This window comes from Arabidopsis lyrata (assembly GCF_000004255.2).
Source record: "Arabidopsis lyrata subsp. lyrata unplaced genomic scaffold ARALYscaffold_6, whole genome shotgun sequence".
Taxonomy (NCBI): Eukaryota; Viridiplantae; Streptophyta; class Magnoliopsida; order Brassicales; family Brassicaceae; genus Arabidopsis; species Arabidopsis lyrata.
This window is the reverse complement of record NW_003302550.1, coordinates 1,824,399-1,844,129: the sequence shown is the minus strand read 5'-3', so window position 1 is coordinate 1,844,129 and position 19,731 is coordinate 1,824,399. Positions and strand designations below refer to the sequence as shown.

The following is a 19,731-nucleotide window of genomic DNA, read 5'->3' as shown; positions in this document are numbered from 1 at the left end:
ATTTGAAGTTTTATTTGTTTTGTTAATATTATTTGTTTAGTTTTGTTTAGTGTTTAAGATTGTATTGTTATATTTTGATTGTTAATTATAGGATTTCACCTGTAGTATATCATACTGTATTAATATCCACCCCAAATCCGTCCGACCATATAACTCTGTCCCGTGAAATCTACATCATTTTGTCATTTTCCAATAAAATTCAAATATTTCTAATATTCGAAACTTCATTTAATATCGACCCAAAATTCATAATAGTATTTTGATTGTTATATCTAGGATTTCACCCGTAATATACCGTCCCGATTATTATCTTTTGTAAATATTTATAATGTTTAAATTTCTTATAAATTATTATAAAATTCAACTATTTAATATTTGAAACTTTATAAAATTCATAATATTATAAATATTTAAAACGTTTTATAAAAATAAACTTTTTTAAATGTTTAAATAATTATAATATTTTACTTTTAATAAAGTTTAAATGTTTATAATATTTTGAAACTATTTAAAAGTTTCAATAAAAAATATTAGAAAACATTAAACATGAAATACATTGGATAAGAAAATAAAATATATATGATGTGATTGTTAACCATATAAAACATGTAATTGTTGTAAAAGGTTTTAAAAGATTAGAAAAATTACACTTACCAACCAAAACTCGGATCCACAGGTTTTAGTAAAAGTATATATCATAAAAACAATTAAAATACATAACATTAGAATAATGAAAATTAAGAATAAGAACTTTATTTTATTAACAAATTCATTTCCTTTTTACGTTAAAGAAAAAGATTTTAATAGAATGGACTTGTTATGTTAGCCTATAAAAAAAAATCATTTACAAACATTATGAAGAAACATGAAATTATGAAAATGTAAAAAAATACTGGACATTAAAAAAAATTCGTATCTGAAGATAAGAAGAAGGACTAACTAACCTTTTAATGCATACCTTATTTGATAGTTTCTTTGGAGACGGAGTTGATGATGTCCATAATTTCCAAAGATCTTAAAATCGAAAGCTGCAACATAAGAAAAGTAGGTGACAATTAATTTTTTAAAAGAAAACAAACGTGAAATATAAAATGTACTAAGAACATTGTTTAAAAGAAGCCATATAAATCTCTATTACGAAAACGTTTAGTATTGTGGATCAATGGTTGAAAATATCTTTTTTATATAGATGAATAAAAAGTACTCGAGAAGTTTAGGTTTGATCTAAAAATTAAAACAATTTTGCAAATATTGGAAAATTAAATATTTGATTCCTAATATATTCAATTTTGTATTATCAACTGAATAACGTCTATATGCATGGTGGGATTTATGAATGAGGAAAGCTAATTAAAGATATTTCCATTTGTTTTAGGAAGTTTGTTGAATAATATCTAAACGAAACAAAAAAAAATCTTTTAAAGATATTTTATGAGAAATAATATATTCGTCAATTTGGGTTGGGGATCAAGTATATGAAAATCTCGTAAATATTATATGTTATATTTATTACATATACTAATTTTCACATTGTAGTTATTTAAATCAAAGAATTTAATGAGTTAATTATGGAATACAAAATATCTATGTAAATCAAAAAGTTTAAAGAACCAATAGCGCTGGAATTGATTTTTTTGCTATAACGATTACTAAAACATTTAAGTAAATAAAGATATTTCGTTATGATTTTTCAGCATATTCGAATTGTTGATTATTTCGAAATTTAAGGATGTTTAAGAAATCATAATTGATTTCCGATTTCATAAATTTTGATTAGAATTAAAAATAAAAGATTTAGTATTTAGATAAGGAATATACTATAATAAGGATTATTAGTACTCGAATATATTAGGAATATTCGTATTGTTAGTTTATTTAATTCAAAAATTATAATTTGCGGATTTAAAGGAAGATCTTCTCGAGATTTTAGGCATATAATCGAGATTTTAGTAACAAACTGTGATCACATTAAATTTTCGAAAGATTTGTGTCGAAATTGTTAGAAACAAATTAGGATAGATAATGTTTGGTTAGTATCTTTTTAATATTTTCAAATCTTTAGAATTAAACTCATTGACATTATATTGTTGAATTTATTTTTTAAAAATGACGTAATATTAAATAAAAAAATAAATAACTAACTATTTTCATTTGATGGTGTAGACAAATTATTATTACTATTTATGTAATTTAATTACAAATAACAAATATTAATTTTTATAACAAAACAAATTATTTTCGTAATAACAATTTTTCCCCAAATCAATCTTTTACAAAATATTTATTTTAATCACATATTCTTTCCATATAGAAATAAATAGTTAAATAATTATGGTTAGAAGTAGTTAAGGTAAATAACAAATATGGTTAGTTTAGATATATTATATATATTTCTAATTTAGGTGTTAATTAATAATTAATGTCGTTTTTATTACAAACTTCCTTAAATTTCTTATTCTAGATCCGAATAGAGTTAAACCCGGGTAAAACCCGGATCCAAAAGACTTTTTGCAAAAATCCCCTGTAAAAATGTATATGTAGATGCTTCATTTGATAGGAATATAATATTTTATACTTTTGAAATTAGGCAAATATAATAAATGAGATTAGATCTTATTGAAAACAGTTCCTACAAAATTGGTTATGTTCCTTATATTTGGTGATTTAATTTGGCAATTATTTTGCGTTGATTTTCTGTTGATTGTTTTGGCAACTGTCTTAATGATTTTCGAAATTATTTTGTGTAACAGCACAAGAGAATATTATCGGAGTAAAATCTTAATGATTTGTTACCCAAACGGGTCAAATCGAGGATCCGCGTCCCAGACCGTATAACGCTGGATAGGGTCCGCGTTTTATCCGAAAACAAACCCAAGATCCACGTTATGTATCCGATCAATTTGTCCACTTTAACCTTATCCAATTTTTTTAATTTACTCTTTGATTTAAAAATTACCAATAGCATTCTTTGTAATATTCTACAAATTAAAGGTTACTTAATATTCAATATTTCCCAATTAATAGTATAGATGTACCATTTGTTTTGATTAAATACCAAGGGAAGAAACCCACTAAAAAATCCTGACGAATAATAGTAATGGCAAAATTGGTCTCTACTGCTGAAAGCATGACAAATTACAGCCAAATTTGATATATCTTTTTTAAGTTAAAAAAAAAAAAAAAAAAGGGACAACAGACTGATTTAAAATGGGCTTTCAGATGAGTCCATAACAACTAAAATGGGCTTGAAAGTCATATTTAATGGCCCATGAGATTTTTTGCTTCTTTTAAACGGAAAGAGTCTTTAATCGGCGAAAGAAACCATCCTCGACTGTTAAGAAAATTCTCATCGGCGTTTAGATCGGAAACTTGGGAACAAGAGAAGCTCACTGGGAACAATGGATATGAGACGATCATCGGCGTGGTTGATGTTAATTTGCGTGTCGTTGGTTCTCTTTTCTGGATTTGGTCAGTTTGTGATCTGCAGTGAAGAAAAAGGAACGTACAACGACAACAACAACAACGTTGTAAAGATGAAGCTTGGTGGATTTAGCGATTCCACTAATGATCGGAACGGTGGAGAAGAGATCGATGATATTGCACTCTTCGCTGTTCAAGAACACAACAGACGAGAGGTTTGGTTTTCTCCAACCTAATTAGTATATTCTCTGGAATTAGGGTTGGGATTTTAGTGATTTGCGTGTCTGATTGTTCTTGATTTATAGACTGAAGATTAAAGATTAAGGATTTTTTTAGTATTGATGAATTTTATGGTTTCTCTGTTCACGATGTTTATCTCTACACGCTATATGGTTTAATCAGCTTGTGGTTTAATTCTTTGTTATGTTTTTTGGATTTTATGGAGTAGAATGTTGTTCTTGAGCTTGCTAGAGTATTAAAGGCAACAGAGCAGGTTGTTGCTGGCAAGCTCTATCGTCTTACTCTTGAAGTTATTGAAGCTGGTGAGAAGAAGATTTATGAAGCTAAAGTTTGGGTGAAGCCATGGATGAACTTCAAGCAGCTTCAGGAGTTCAAGAATGTTATCCCCTCCTTCACTATCTCTGACCTTGGCTTGAAATCAGGTAAACAACTTTGAAGTGAACATCATCACACCGTGTCTGGTTTGGTAATATGATAATCGTAATCTGCTTGTGATCAGCTAGTTAAAGTCACAGTCACCCATGATTTTCACCGTGTAGTTTAATCTTTGGGATGTATAACACTGTTTCCTTTTCGATCTTGATCATAGCGAGTTTTTTATGGTTCTTGATCTCTTTGCTCTGTTTGAGGCAGATGGTAATGGATTTGACTGGAGATCAGTATCAACAAATAACCTTGAAGTACAAGAGGCAGCAAAGCAAGCAATGAAATCACTTCAACAGAAATCAAATTCACTGTTCCCCTATAAACTCATAGATATAATCCTAGCCAGGGCAAAGGTTGAGTTGTTTCTTATGTTCACTATCAGTTTCTTTCTTAATCACCAAACCCATGCATCTAATTAAGCAAAGGAATGATATTTTTACGCGCAGGTGGTTGAAAACCGTGTGAAATTCGAACTGCTTCTGAAGCTAGAGAGGGGCAACAAACTGGAAAATTTCATGGTAGAAGTGATGAAGGATCAAAACGGCAAGTAGCAGTAGAAGTTGCAGATAGCTTTTGGGTTGTGTGACATATGTGTGAATGGAGTATATACTAAAAACTGCTATGTAATGAAAATAAACATGGTGCTTGTTTGGCTTTAAACAGGGTTTCTTGTAAATATAAATACATGACTTCATATATGTAAAAAAATGATGATATGATTATGTGTTTGAAAATGTTGAAATCTAGAGTCATAACCGACCACACCAAATCATGAGAATGTGAATAAACTAAATTCTTTTGGCTTCAAAAGGAAAAGTTGTCTTCTTTAGTATTTGGCCCCAAAGACAACAGCTTTGGGAAATTTCAAATTGGAAACGTTTTTCAGTTTTTGGGTTAAGAAAACAAACAAAATAAAATCAAAGGCTGCGACTTTATTTTATTCTCCCCACTAGTTTGTGTCCGAGAGAGAGAGAGAGAGAGAGATAAAGGGTCGATAAGGTCTTTTCCGTTTCCTTGACCCTCTTGGATTTCGATTTCGATTTCCTCATCTCATCGATTTGCTTCTCAATCTCTCTAATTCATATCTCCTCGGGAAATTTCAATCCTTTTTTTTTCTCCTTGGTGATTTCTAAGATAATTAATATCGAGAAGAAGAATTTTGGGAGAGAAACCATCCATCCATCCATCGATGGCCGCTATGAGCGACAAGGAAGCTATGGTGGATCCTTTTTTGGTCGAGGCTCTTCAGAACCCTCGTCATCGTCTCACCAGTAAGTCAATTCTCTTGCAAGCCCTTTATATTCCAAGTTAATTTTTTTTTATCTTTGTTGGATTTGATCTGAATTATGGTTATTTACTCGTCTATAGAGTTCTTTATTGACTTGTTGAATCTCGAATTGGAGGTCCTGTTTAGGGTTTTTTGTCGATTTCTTAAGGAATTAGGGTTTGGCTTTTGTACTTGATGATTAGATCCATGGCTCTACCATTAGCTCAATTTAGCTGAATTAAGAATGCAATTGCTCTGATTAGAAGACTCTTATGTTCATTTTGTTCTCTCTTTGTATCTATAAGCATCATGGTCAATGGATGATAATGTTCCTTATTTATTTTTCTTTTCTTGGTATGCTAGTTTTGCGTATGGAGCTCGATATACAGAAGTTCTTTCAAAGTCCAGAGCAGCAACAATATGAGTTCCAGCCTTTGCCTACATCTTATCTTCGTCTTATTGCTCACCGTGTTGCTCAGCATTACGGGCTGTTTACAACGGCTTTAGACGGTGGTGGTGTTGATGGCTCAGGGAACAGAATCTTGGCGACCAAAACGGCGGAAAGTAGATACCCGTATGTCTGTTTGTCTGAGATTCCTGTTAAGCAACCTGAGATTCATGGCAAGCCTGAGGGTTTCAAAATCGCCATCAAGCCTAGACCCAATAGAGGATCTGGTGGGAGTGGTAGTGGATCAGGAGTTGAAAAGAATCTTTTGAGAAGCGTTGAGGAGAGGAAAGAAGAGTATGATAGAGCTCGGGCTCGTATCTTCAATAGCCCTAGCAGTTCAGACTCCGAAGATTCTTCAACACGAGCTCCTCCTCCTCCCCCTCCTCGTCTCGACTCAAAACATAATAGTACATGTCCGAGTAGAAATGAGTCCGAAGTGGTGATTAATCATAATAGTAATCCTGTTGATGTAGAGAGGAATGGTGTTTTCAGAGACTCAGGACGTACTTCTCGGGTTGCCATTATTAGAGATAGAGAGAAGGATCGTTATGATCCTGATTATGACCGTAACAGGTTAAACTAATCCCTCCGTTGCCTCTAATAATAATAACAGCCTTTACGCCATAGTTTCTTCATCAAATTTAATGGATTTAGCGGTGTTGCAGGTATGTGAGGGTTGCGCCACCGGTACAAAACTTCAATCCGATACCAATTCCGCTTCAGTTCCATGACGCAATTTTCCCACAGACGCCAAGAACTCAAGCCAGCATAAACTATGGACATCCCTTAAACCCAGCAATGACGGCACCTTCTTATACAGAGTGGCCTAGTGCCACTATGACTTATGCACAAACATTGAATGCGTCAGACACACATCATTTCAGGTTAATTTCACTCTTAAGAAACTTTCTTCATGTTCTCTGTTAAACGCTCAAGTCTCTTGCATTGACCATTGTGCTGTCTTTTTCTTTTGCGGTTGCAGGCACCCGAATCCTTGACCTTTTGTCGTGTTCAGCACAATGTCTTGTATCCAAACAGGTTTTATTGATGTAGCTTTAGATTTTCTGCTCTTGTTGCAAACATTGGCCACTCTTATCACAAGACATTATAATATTATTATTATCAAGCTTTTGCAGTGAAATCCAAAATCTGCAAGCGTTCGTTCCCTTTTGTACTAGGTACTCTAAATGGGTCTGCCTGTAAAGCTTATGGCCCATTTAGGGTAGATAGTTGTGGAAATTTTTCTTGTTCGTATGGGTCAACATAGAAAACAGAGTCAACGTATTTCCAAAATTCAGATAAAAAAAATTATCTTTGATTCTTCTGATTGAATGCACTTAAGAGTTCATGTTCAGGTACACTACACTGGTTTACCAACAATGATATAAATTTTATTCAACCATTTCTAAAATAGTAGTTTGAAATCTGCCTTGTTATTTACTAATGGGATTCATAAATTTTCCAACAAAAATACTAGTAATAATTCGAAGGACTTTTTATAAGGGTATGACTTTTATAGAAACAGATCAGAAACAAACATGCCAGCTAATGAACCCACCATCATGGGATGGCTTTTAATTGATCCCTCCCCAACCCAACAAATAATAACCTATAGTTTCCTTTATCAAGACGATTATGATTATACTATTTTCAAAATAATAAATAACTAATAGAAAAAAATCTTGATTGGGTTTGGTCCCATAACTGATTCTACGTACATGAATAAAAAGTTAATTAAATAAATAAGGTATGATTAAGGATATGAGAGCATCAGATCCTGGGATTCAATTTCTGACTGGCACGGTCTAGTCCTTGCTTTTTGGCTGTTTCATGTTCTTTGTACACTGTACTAATGAATATTCATGTAATATTCAACTATACATAAATGGATTTGGCCATTTGGGTCTTGACTTTTAGAAGAGGAAGAGAATTTTTAGTACCTGCAAATACTTTTATGATGTTCAGTGTAAAGTTACAAACAACTTTTAAGAACAAATATGAACCCATAAGAAAAGAAAAAAAAAAAACAAGAAAGTAGTTGTGTAATCAAATCTAAACAAGTGAAAAAGATCACTTCTTTTTATGCAGTTCAGGATTTTACAGAGTAAACTCAATCTTTAAAAGGAGACCAAATGTTCCTCAAGATTGTATTGTAGACACACTTTGAAACATTGAAGATCTGGTCACAAAAGCAAGGACCAAAAAAAAGCAGAACTCGGATTGTGAATGTTTACTATAATTCAATCGTCTCGAGTTGGAAACAGAGTCAAGACAGTTTTGGCTCCTGAATCCAAATCTTGAGTGTAATTAGCCACTTGACTATGCAAATGCAATGAAGATGGTCTGAAAACTGGTTGCTGTAGTTGACTCTGCTGCCTAGCCAAGAACATTGCTTGGTCGGTAGCTTTGGTCGGAGAAGTGAAATTAACGGCGGACATTTGTCGGTGGAGGAACTGAGACGGTGGTGCTGCGATATGTTGCTGCTGAGTTGAAATTGGGACCAAAGAGGGTATGAAAAGGTCAGAGCTTTGTCTACTTGTCTGATGGAGGAAATGTGGAGGAACAGGTGAGCTAGCGAAGAGATGATCGGAATCACCTCCGCCGCCTCCACCGCCGCCGGATTGCATTCTTTTGAGGTAAAGTCTGTATTTTTGCAAATGGCTAGCGACGTTTTCTCTGGTTAAACCATCGACGCTCATAAGCTGCATGATGGTTTTAGGAACCGCGTTTTTTATCCCGAGATGAGCCACCGCGTCTACGAAACGTTTGTGTAGCTGCGGCGTCCATACTAAACGCGGTCGTTTTAGCGTTCTTGCTGGTTCGTCTCCGGTGGAGTCTCCAGCGAATTCGGTTGAGGAATTGGGTTGTGGCGGCGTGGTTTGGGGTAGAGGTTGACCGGAGTTTGAGTTGTCGCGGTGGAGATCGAAGGCGATGGCGAGATCAGGAGTGATTAAAGATTGAGATAAAGGAATGAGTTCCTCCGGCGACGGAAGCTCTTCTTCCCATTTAGCAAACCAATTGGAATCTTCTTCTCTCATCCTCAACACTAACAAAAAAACACAAATCTTGAATCTCAACTTCGGAGTCTTGATCTCACAAGAAATTAATATGGTGAAGATGAGGAACAAAAATTATTATTGATTTTGAGGCAAAGACTTGTGAAGAGACTTGAGAAGATTCTTGTATATTTAATTGTTGTTATCTGTTTTTTGTTTGTTTGTTTGAGATTGAGATTGAGAGTGATCATTAGATTCGACCGACGCCTACTTTGGCGCGTGGTCTCCACTTGATTTTTAGTGTCTTTTACTAATTAACTTTCTGCAAAATTCTTTGATTCTCTTTCTTACATATATGATATACAAATTTACATTTCGAAATTTGGGAAGTTTTTTATATTACTTGGTTTGGAATTTTCTCATGTGATTATTAGAAGTTTAGAACCATTTGATTAGTTACTCAAATCCGTTTACTAGATGTTTTTTTTTTTTCACACATGTCAATATGAAGGACAACCGGAATGATGGCGTACGATTATGGAAAAGGTTCAAATTAAGAGTGTATGTGAATGGCGTACGATTGTCTCGGTTTGGTCTCGAAGTCTCAGATATACGTGTACCTACCAAAGGAAGAAATTTATATATGAACAATTCAATTCAAGAAAGTAGAATAAAAAAAAATAACAAAAAAGGAGTAATTAATGGATTATATTGATAGATCATAATTACATACAAGAGTAGATGAGGCGTCGCCAGAATCCAAGATTGCAGTGACTACGAAACAAGTTAGGTTTCAAAGCTATGAAAATTTATTTTACTTGAGTAGTTGAGTTGATCATTCGTTTTCTTTTTATAGTTAAAGATGGGTTATTGGCTGTTCAATCGCAGACAAATAGGTTCACTTGAAATACTGGACATACTAATCTCTATACTATTAAAAGAGAAGTACAAATGAAAATGGGTCGGGTTAAAATCAGAAAATTGATCCGAAATTCTGAAATCGGATCTTTGAATTTTTTTTGGAATATAAATTCGAATTAATAATGAAAAATCGAAATAAAATCAAATATTTATGGAAATCAAATAAAATCTGATTGTACTTATGGTAACTAATAATAAAAGCATATTCCGAACAATATTATACATTAATTACGTATAATAAATTTGTTCATATATTTTGGGACTAATTCCATAACAATCAACGTTTTTATCATTAATTTCGCTCATTTTAGCCAATTATCATTAATTAAAAGATATTTTATTTGCTTCTAAAGTTTCTAGAAAATTTATCACAATAACCCATCTGTTTTATAAATTAAATTGATATTTTTATTTTGGTCGTGTAAATTAAATAGATATTTTTATTTTGGTCGTGTAAATTAAATAGATATGAAATCCATGTAACTAATTTTAATTTAATTAGATTAAATCAAAATTATGATATTTTCATACCTATAGCTTACCAAAGAAGTTTAATTTTCAATTTATAAAGATTTATTGAATATGATTTTAGAATTATTCAACAAGATGATAAATATTTATTAAATTTTGTGAATCATGAAAAATAATAATTAATTTTTAATCATTATACTTCATCTTTCAATCTCTCATCTAACAAATAAGATACATATTCTATTATTACTATGTCCAAACTTCATTTTGTTGTATGACTAAATAATATTCCTATTAGAACTGTCAAAGCGAGTTGATTCGTCCCGTTAAGTCCGTTTTGCGATAGACAAAAAATATTTTGACTTGTAGTTAGCCGGTCCGCACGACCCGCGGGTAGCATATATGAAATACAAACCCGTTCCGCGAATGTATGCGGATTTGCGGGATTGTCCATGGATTTTGTTTAAATAATTTTAAAGTAACCAAAATTTAAAATACTACTAAAATAAATAAATAACTAAAAATACTATTAAAAGTTTGTTTAAATTACCACATGTTGAATAAATTATAATTTTATCAATAAATACTAATATGCGGGCTGATCCGCCAACCCGCGAATGAAAACCGATTAAACCTATGACCCACTGCGAATTAATCCATGTGGCCCGCTTATTTGCGGGTTTAATATATTTTCCCAAATCTGCCCCATAGTGAGATGATGTGGGCTCGACCCGCGGTTTTTGACCTATTTTGACTGCTTTAATTCCCATGAATCGTCTAATTTTAGAATTTTAAAACACAAAATTCTATTTTGTAAATCATAATAAATACGATGGGTATATTTATAAACAATTTTACATTTTCTCTACAATTCGTTATTATGAATATTTATAAGTATACTACACAATTCGTTCTACTAAAAAACACACACAATATTAAACGCAACGTATGTAAACCAATATTCTCCCGCGGTGGACCGCGGATCCGATCCTAGTTGTTGTAGTAATGTGACTTCACAATACTTGGAATACACAAAAACATTATATCTATACTAGTATAATCGCAGCACTTTTTGTGACGGGTGGGTAAAAAAGCTTTTGGGTATATCGGATATCCGACCCATTTTAAAAATTCCTTCACAAAAAATTTGTTGGGTCGGGTTATATTTAACCCAACTCATACACCGGATATTCCATATTTAATAATTTAGATTTTTAGAAGATTTGATTAAGATTTATAATTATGATTCTCCTATCATCTTTGTTTGATTTGTTTTTAACTGTTTTGAATCATCATATAATACATATAGTAAAAAAAAAATCAATTTTTTTTCTGCATATACTGTGATTCGAAATTTAAAAAACGGACATATATTATCCAATTGACGAAAATGTGTGTTCAACGTTCTACATCGATTAAAATATTTAGACAATGATTCAGAATCATATCATAAATAAGAACATTAATAAAATAAATGAGTTTTTTGGCGGGACGGGTTTTTGAATCAACAATAATAAAAAGATTAAAATATCATTAATCCGCCGCTTCAATACGGATTTAATCCTTTTTTTTTAATACAAATCACAGGACGGGTTAAGAAATTACGGAACGGGTTATATTTCGGAAATGATTTATATGGCGGACGAATTTGAATCAATAATTATATACCGCTTTAATACGGGTTAAATCCTCAGTTTATTAATAATTATCTCGTGGACTCGTGGTATACCGTTACTTAATAACAATTGTAAACTATAATATAAATAAATATGTTATAAGGAGATACAATTTACAAAATATTTTTATACTAACTTTAAAATTAAATCATCCCATGGTATACCGCGGGTTAAAATATAGTGAGTTAGTAAAATTCCGTCGACGGCTCGGAAGATTAGGACCATATGGGCCTTAGAGTCCAGACCAGAACTAAATTCAGACCTAAATCCCTAAATCTGTAAAAACATCTTCAAAGGGTTATCGTCTCTCGCTCTTGTCAAACAAATTCTCTCCATGGACGAATCCGCCGACAAGGTAATCTTCTTCTTACCCTTATGGCTTTTCTGATTCACTCTATAATTATGGTTTCTTACAAAAGTTTGTAAGAAAAAAATACTTAACTTGGTAGAGTTTCTGATTACATCTCTGTACTTTTAGGGACTGATTCTGATTGGTGAGGGTAGTATCATTCCAAAACTCAGGTAAAATTAAAATTTTGTTGTGCAAGATGCTGCATGTCTTCAATTGTCACGTTGATATATAGTATAACCAAATTATTGCAGTGACGTTGGGAGGATTATTGTTTCGGGATATGACACTGATCTTCCTATTGATGATGTTGAGACGGCGTTGAGAAATCATTTCTCTTGTTGTGGAATTATCACGAATATTTGTATTCCCTTTGTCTGTTTTGGGGATGAGACTCTCAGGAGGTTTTGTGGCTTCTTCTTGCTCCATTTTTTTCCAACTCATCAGCTCAAGTTTAAATATTGCTAACTAAAAAAAACTTGTTGTTGTTGTTTCACAGACGTGGTTATATTTATTTTCTGGGAGAAGGCGCAGTAGATAAGGCGTTGCAACTTAATGGAGTTGACGTTGGAGGATGGAATGTCTCTGTTAAGGCTTATCCGTTTCCCAAAGACGCAAACAAGTAAACACTGAATTTTGTTAAAAATAAGATTTGTATCTTATTATGTGTTCTTTTCCATGTGTGATATTAATAATGTATATCATCTCCTGCAATATTCTATTTTTGCAGTGAGGTTTTTATAGAAGTTGAAGGATTTGACACTTCGCTTCATGAGATACTTATCGAGAGCGCTTTGATTTCTCATTTCTCTTCATATGGAAAGCTCAAAGATGTCATGTTCTTCGACGGGTTTGTGGCTTCTTCCTTCCATTTTTTCCCAACTTTCAGGTTATTAAAGTCAATCTCTAATGCCTAAAAGACTTTCCTTTGTTGTTTTTTACAGCATAGCTGTAGCGTATCTTTACGGAAAAGACGTAGCAGATAAGGTGACTGAACTTAATGGGAGCAACATGGGAGGACGCATATTAGATGTTCGCGTGACTTCTAAACCGGGAATTACCCTTTTCCACAGATACCTCCGCTGCGGCCCCTCCTGCGTGCACCGAGGTCCGAGGTACAGAAATTTCTTCTTGATTCTGTTTTTTTTTTTTTTTTTGGTCAAACGATTCTTGATAACAAACTAGATAACTTTTGTGGTTTGTTTTAGAATCGGATAGCTCTACCACTGATGCAGCCATTCCAAAAAGCAGGTAAATTTATTGATTTTTTTTTTGTTTTAATCTTAAAATTGCTTGGTCCTAATTAAAAGCCACACATATAGCATGGCTTTATAGCTTTTCACCCTCATATTGAATCAGTAGTTAGTTTCCATACTAACTTTTAGATAACATTATAATAAGCGATAGTTTATTCTCTGATTTGTTGTGGTTCGAAGAAGATAATCTGATTTTCTGACAAACTTTTCCATTCACTTTTGTAACCTATACCCACCATTCAAATATTGTAAAAATTTAGCTTGGCTTTATTCAAATGCTCTTTTTAAAACAATGAATAGAAGTCAGCTTGAGGATTTTGGCTTCTTGACTTCAACCCATCTTTTTCGTGTAAACTGAATTTTATTTAAGGACTTTGGTTCTTGTGGGATGGTCAAAAGTATTCATGTCATTTGTGAGAAATTTCAGTAAGTGGATTTATGATTTTGTTATTCGATATTGGCTCTATCTAATTGACTACTTTTCTCATTCAATTGGTCTCTGTCTAATTGACATCACAAAACCATCTGTTCGCCTTAAACTGAATGTTATTTAAGTATATTTGTTATTGGTATTTGATATTATTAGGTCTCTCATAAATATGTCTTTATGAGTGTACATTTTTGTTTCAGTCTCATTGTTGAAGATAAATCTTCCAAGAAGAAGAAGAAGAAGAAAAGTAAGTTAAGTGATGTTTCTTTCAAACTCAAGTCTCAGAAGAAGGGATAATAAAGTTAAGGGATAGTCTCACTGTTGAAGACTTAATATGTTCGTTAAAACTTCTCTGTAAGGAAGCTTTCCTAAGATTTGAATCCATGATGGGGTTTTTTAGGTGTGTTTTACCTTTGTTGTTTTCCTCTTCCAGACACCTTTTCCTGACTTATTTACACTTGATTAAAAAATAATCATTTTGTGGAATAAAACTTGAAGTACCTTTTGCTTTTGGTATTGAGTATATTCGAATTATCTGTCTATCATACATAATATTCTCGTAACAATTTTAGTAAACGTATATGTAGATGGAACTCTGTAAGAGGAAAATTATACACCAGGTAATGGAAGTAAAGTCTTAAACCTGATGTTTTGTCAAGTGGGGATTATCATATTTTGGTCCCGTATCTACATATACATTTTTACAGTACTTTTTTGCTTTAATTCTTTTGGATCCGGGTTTGACCCGGTTTTAGTCTATTCGGATCTTGGATAAGCAATTTTAGGGATGTTGTCTTAATTTCAAACTAATAAATAAAGCCTTTATTAATTTCAAACTGAAAAAATTTATGGCAATATTAAAACGAAATTAATTCCTTTATTAATTCATATTTGTTAATTTCCTTAACTTCTCCCCACACCTAATTATTAATTTTCTTTAAGAGAATATGCGTATAACAAAACAAATAAGTTACCTATTTTAATGGTAAATAATCTTATTTGTTATATATATATATGATATCTCTAAACTAACCATATTTGTTATTTACCTTAACAACTTCTAACCATAATTATCTAACTACCTATTTTTATATAGAAAGAATATGTGATTAAAATAAATAGTTTGTAAATATTAATTTGGGGACAAATTCTTACGAAAATAATTTGTTTTGTTATAAAATTTAATGTTTGTTATTTTTCTAAATTATTTTTGAAACTAAATTACATAAATACTAATAATAATTTGTCTACACCATAAAATGAAAATAGTTATTTATTTTAAATTTTTATATAATATTACGTAATTTGTTTTAGTTATATTTTCTGATATAGGTGAACAAATTATTTTCGTATTTATGAAAATTATAAAATCTAAATTAGTTTAAAATTTGAAATAACTATAATCCTAAATTTTAATCTTTATGGGTAGGTTTTTTTTTGTGACCAAAAATATTCAATTGGATCTTTCTTTAAATTTTGGCAATATCCAAAACGAAATTAATTTATAAACTCTAAAAATATCTATATTTTTAACTATTTCTATATCTAAACTCTTTATTTATGACATATATTCTTCACGATTTTTACAGAAAAATATATAAAATATGATGAGTTAATGCTAATTAACAAATTTGAGCTAATTTTTTACAATCTCTCGACCTAATTTAAACAGAATTATATAATTCTCATTTCACTTTTATTTGATGTTATATTTATATTATTTTGAATTATTATAAAATAAATGTAGTTAATAAATTGGGTATTTTTGATAGAAATAATGATAATCGGATATATGAGTATTTTTGACAGCAAAAATAAGAAACCTTACCGGACTTGTATGGTAACTTCTATGTAAATTATTCAATTTAAAATCGAATATTAAATCAACAAATACAATTCCGAAGTATATGGTAACTTCTTCGTTATTTAGGGAAAAAATTTCGCTAAAATATATAGAATCTTCTAATTATCAGATTAACCATCAAATATTCTCTACGATCTTGAACTATGGAAAGTCATAAAGTTGGTTTACTGCAAAATTATAAAAATCGCGAAAGCGCAAATCAAATATGTTAAGATCTTTAACGATAGAAACTAAAATTAATTTCGTTTAGATATTCTGATGCGATTAACTATAGCATATCTACGCTAATTACTTATAGAATATTTGCAGAATATGTTTTTCTTAAAACCCTAATAAAGCAACCTAATTCTAAACATTATAAATATAGGCTCTGCTATTCGGCAAATCATTTTTCATTCATCCACACAAACTTCTCTCAGCATCTATGCTTCAGTTTTTGAGCAATCTAATTTTTATTTTTCATTGTGTATTCTCTATTTTCTATTAATGATGTTATGTTTCTACGATTTTAATTCTTTTTTTTTGTTTTGATATCTCAACATCTATGCTTCAGTTTTTGAGCAATCTAATTTTTATTTTCATTGTGTATTCTCTATTTTCTATTAATGATGTAATGTTTCTACGATTTTAATTCTTTTTTTTGTTTTGATATCTGTTTAATACAAACGCGTGCGGCGTGTCTAAGTATATGTTTTCCTAAAAACATAGTATTTTCCTTACCCCTAAAACATTCATTACCAAGATTTCAAAATTCCATTTTACCGCTAAATCATAATTAATATGACAGATTTTTATTGTAAACAATTTATCATTTTTTCATACACTACACAATTTTCTCTACTAAAAATATACAATATTAAAATCAATGTCACAACATGTAAAATTAATATTTCCAGCGGTATACCGCGGGCTCTCAACCTGAAAAAGAAAAATTAATTTTATTATTTAGTAAAATTATAGGCCCGCGGTGTACCGCGTGTTAATTTCTAGTGTTTTGTTAATAAAATATAACTAACCTAATGATATAGAAACTAAGCAAAACTAAAGAAGGGATTAAAAGCGACTCACTTAGCATATCAAGCAAGAACCATATGTAAAAGGATCACATATAGGGTACCTCTCATAGCGACTCAGCCATGAGAAACCAACAATCACCGTGGACAGCAATTAACTGGAGCCAATGGTCATGTCACACTGCATACCATCTCTGGCGAAGTTGATTCCGAGCACTAGCTGGGGAAGATTTGGAGGCAGGACCATCCACTGGATAATTAATTTCCTATGTCCCATTCGAGTGTGTGTATGTACACACACAAATTCACTATTTATAACAACACAACAAACATAATGTACAGAGTGAGAATTGATCAACATCTGGTAAAACAAGCAAGAAGAAGAAACAAGAGATGCAAGAAAAAAGAAGAACAAGTACAACATTTTTTGCTGTCTCGAAATATCAAAAAGAGCTAAAAGCAAGAGCACAAATCAATAAAACAAACAAATTGATTATCTTTCTAATCTCCCCTTTGAAATATATTTGGTGACTATCATCGACTAAACCAAAAAGAAAGACCAAATGTCTCGAAGCTAACTGTGTTGTCACTGCCCAGTATCAGGCTAAAAAAGCTTGAGAAGTAACAACTCTCGAAACCAGTTAGATTCGCGGGTATCTTCTAGACTTTTGTCTTTGTTCTTCGACTTCTTTCATCCAATCAGAAAGCCACAAGAGTCCCTTATAACCATAGTATGAAACAGCGGCTCCCATTGCCATTAACATCACGGCCATCAGTATCCTCTTCGTGAACGACAGCAAGTTTCTGCAGAGAAGAAAAAAAAAAAAAAAACAGATGGTGTCTTTAAGTAGATGACAAAACATATGAGACATGTGGCTTCTCCGATTTTTTTTGTTTTAAAAGACAGAAATTACCTGCAGCCTTGTGGTCTCCTGAATGTCCTGACTCCTGACCCCGTTCACGCCTTTTCCATGCCAATTTATCCAACAAGTTTTAACACACCTTCAAATTGACGAAAAATGACATAAGGCGAACAATCCAACAAACTTGTACCACAACACATGAGTTAAGAATCATGCTCTTACTATTGTGTTTACATATAATTTATTCTAATATTTTTAAAATAGTCAAAAATCTTATTTTGTGACAATATATCTTTCTATTATTTCAGGGATAAATAGATTTTATTTACAATATTTACAGTAAACTATTATATGATTAAAAAACTATAATAGTAAAATTACATGTCAAAGTATGGTTTGCACAAAAATTTCACTAGACCTAGGATGAACTACTTGTTTCAAGGTGCATGAACTAAGGATTATGGGATCATTTATCCTTAGTTGGGATCATTTTAAACTATAATGTGGAAGTTTACCTAATATTTTGTTTATTGACTTTCATTTTTATAAGAAAAAACAAAACTTTTGTTATAATAAACATTAAAAGTTTCAAATAAACCACAAAACGATAGCGTATTAAAAATCATTTAAACTTCACATCAATTTCTATCTTTTTCTCTCTCTTTAGATTAAAAAATAAATAAATTTAATGGTCTAATGACATTTTCTTTGATAAATATCATTCTTAACATTGAGATCACGAGATGACATTGCCCTATGGGCTAGTTTGCGACCAACATATACATAGGTACAAAGAAAATAAATTGAAAACTAAATATTTTTGGTAAACTGGTACTCTTCGTTTCATATATTGGAATCAACCTTTGTAATTGAATGATATTTTTGAAGATCAAAAGATTAATACAATGAAAAACTGCAAAATCGAAATAATCGTGATTAGTAAAATTCACGTGACGGTAATCAATGAAAATTTGTAAACGAATGTGTTCTTAATTTTCTGCAATCGCTAGAGATAATCTCTAGTATTTTAAACACATGGAGTTGGGATTCGAGATCTTCACTTTTTTTTTCTTCTTATAATTGACCAAAGATCTTGAATAGTAGGCCATATTAGATATTTATAGAATGTTCATTATAGCCATATTAAATATGCAATCTAATCAAAACACAAAATATGCAAGGTGGGAGAATTAATTTAGGGAAAATTGGATATAAAGGATAAATAATTAAATTATCGTTCATCTATGCATTCTATATTCCTAATTGGTCATATATGCTTTAAAATTGGTCATATATGCTTTGATATAATTAAAATCCCATTTATATCCCCAGTTTTTTTTATTAAATCTTGCTAAACTATAACATTCCAAAATTAATTAGATTATTTTCTAAAAATGATTTGGAGAAAATATATGACAAAAATAATATTTAATTACTTTCTATTTTTTTTTTGCCGTAGATAATTTCAAATCTTCTTCCGCTTTAATTCTTTTTTTTTACGGCATCTTCTTCTTCTATTTTTTTACGGCAACTTCTTCTTTGATTTTCTCTTTTGGGACTGCCCATCGATATGTTGGACGATGTCAACATATACATGCACATCAAAGGCCTGTAGATGATCTACGGGAAATAACATTTGCTCATGTGTTCATGACCGAATGGCAAAGTATGAACCTCCACAGCTAGATTCTAATATAATAGAGATTGAGTGAAAAACAAAAACACAATGATTTATGCAACCTTTTTACATGTCAATTCACTTTTACGTTAGTCACTTTCAAATATTACGCCTATAGTAAACCACAATTTTCCACAAATGTGGTACTTTTGTTAGTTTATAATTGAGTTTGGTTATATTACGTATTTTGTATTTTGTGTAAGTAGAGCAACACGTTTCACTCATGTTACGATTTTTCACGAAAAAGTTGTGTAGTTTCGTAATCTTAACTTTTTATATTCGATTTCCATATTTTATAATTTATTTTCCTTTTTGAAAAATCATTCTAAATTACATAGAATTTGATTTCTATTTTTTGTAGAATATATAGAAAAATATAAGAATGTGTTTTCTAACAATTTTAGAACATGGGT

The 19,731-nt window shown here is 31.3% G+C and overlaps 4 protein-coding genes and 1 long non-coding RNA gene across 6 annotated transcripts; 3 read left to right on the top strand and 2 right to left on the bottom strand.

The window, feature by feature from the left end:
* The first annotated feature begins 3,296 nt into the window (after window positions 1-3,296).
* On the top strand, window positions 3,297-4,832 carry LOC9309262 (cysteine proteinase inhibitor 7). Its single transcript, XM_002873148.2, has 4 exons — window positions 3,297-3,635; window positions 3,869-4,082; window positions 4,294-4,439; window positions 4,533-4,832. Exons 1-4 carry the CDS (start codon window positions 3,399-3,401, stop codon window positions 4,635-4,637), a joined length of 702 nt encoding a protein of 233 aa, XP_002873194.1. The 5' UTR covers window positions 3,297-3,398; the 3' UTR covers window positions 4,638-4,832.
* Window positions 4,833-5,030: 198 nt separating this feature from the next.
* Window positions 5,031-6,966, top strand: LOC9307207. The gene is made up of 4 exons (XM_021020349.1): window positions 5,031-5,357; window positions 5,717-6,374; window positions 6,467-6,685; window positions 6,784-6,966. Exons 1-4 carry the CDS (start codon window positions 5,276-5,278, stop codon window positions 6,797-6,799), a joined length of 975 nt encoding a protein of 324 aa, XP_020876008.1. The 5' UTR covers window positions 5,031-5,275; the 3' UTR covers window positions 6,800-6,966.
* An 863-nt stretch (window positions 6,967-7,829) lies between these two features.
* LOC9309261 (transcription factor MYBC1) lies at window positions 7,830-9,036 on the bottom strand. Its single transcript, XM_002871090.2, has one exon. The coding sequence runs from the start codon at window positions 8,837-8,839 to the stop codon at window positions 8,042-8,044; it is 798 nt and encodes a 265-aa protein (XP_002871136.1). The 5' UTR covers window positions 8,840-9,036; the 3' UTR covers window positions 7,830-8,041.
* Window positions 9,037-12,102: 3,066 nt separating this feature from the next.
* On the top strand, window positions 12,103-14,411 carry LOC9307206 (nucleolin 2). Of its 2 annotated transcripts, none has more exons than XM_021020367.1 (8): window positions 12,103-12,220; window positions 12,344-12,387; window positions 12,469-12,618; window positions 12,714-12,836; window positions 12,945-13,064; window positions 13,159-13,322; window positions 13,423-13,465; window positions 14,101-14,411. In XM_021020367.1, exons 1-8 carry the CDS (start codon window positions 12,200-12,202, stop codon window positions 14,195-14,197), a joined length of 762 nt encoding a protein of 253 aa, XP_020876026.1. In that variant the 5' UTR covers window positions 12,103-12,199; the 3' UTR covers window positions 14,198-14,411. The 2 variants fall into 2 exon arrangements, with proteins under 2 accessions (XP_020876026.1, XP_020876027.1); XM_021020368.1 differs by having other exon boundaries at window positions 13,159-13,329; window positions 14,101-14,136.
* A 2,681-nt stretch (window positions 14,412-17,092) lies between these two features.
* Window positions 17,093-17,749, bottom strand: LOC9309260. Its single transcript, XR_002330915.1, has 2 exons — window positions 17,692-17,749; window positions 17,093-17,581 (listed from the first exon to the last, which is right to left on the bottom strand). It is a non-coding gene; the product is annotated as an uncharacterized LOC9309260 (long non-coding RNA).
* Window positions 17,750-19,731: the final 1,982 nt, after the last annotated feature.

Bases quoted from the DNA above. Each gene is read 5' to 3' on its own strand.
- LOC9309262 (XM_002873148.2), top strand. From the start codon at position 3,399: ATGGATATGAGACGATCATCGGCGTGGTTGATGTTAATTTGCGTGTCG. The intron at 3,636-3,868 runs GTTTGGTTTTCT...TTTATGGAGTAG, and splicing joins AAGAACACAACAGACGAGAG to AATGTTGTTCTTGAGCTTGC. The intron at 4,083-4,293 runs GTAAACAACTTT...TGTTTGAGGCAG, and splicing joins TGACCTTGGCTTGAAATCAG to ATGGTAATGGATTTGACTGG.
- LOC9307207 (XM_021020349.1), top strand. From the start codon at position 5,276: ATGGCCGCTATGAGCGACAAGGAAGCTATGGTGGATCCTTTTTTGGTC. The intron at 5,358-5,716 runs GTAAGTCAATTC...TTGGTATGCTAG, and splicing joins CCCTCGTCATCGTCTCACCA to TTTTGCGTATGGAGCTCGAT. The intron at 6,375-6,466 runs GTTAAACTAATC...GCGGTGTTGCAG, and splicing joins CCTGATTATGACCGTAACAG to GTATGTGAGGGTTGCGCCAC.
- LOC9309261 (XM_002871090.2), bottom strand. From the start codon at position 8,839: ATGAGAGAAGAAGATTCCAATTGGTTTGCTAAATGGGAAGAAGAGCTT.
- LOC9307206 (XM_021020367.1), top strand. From the start codon at position 12,200: ATGGACGAATCCGCCGACAAG. The intron at 13,065-13,158 runs GTTTGTGGCTTC...TGTTTTTTACAG, and splicing joins GATGTCATGTTCTTCGACGG to CATAGCTGTAGCGTATCTTT. The intron at 13,323-13,422 runs GTCCGAGGTACA...GGTTTGTTTTAG, and splicing joins CCCCTCCTGCGTGCACCGAG to AATCGGATAGCTCTACCACT.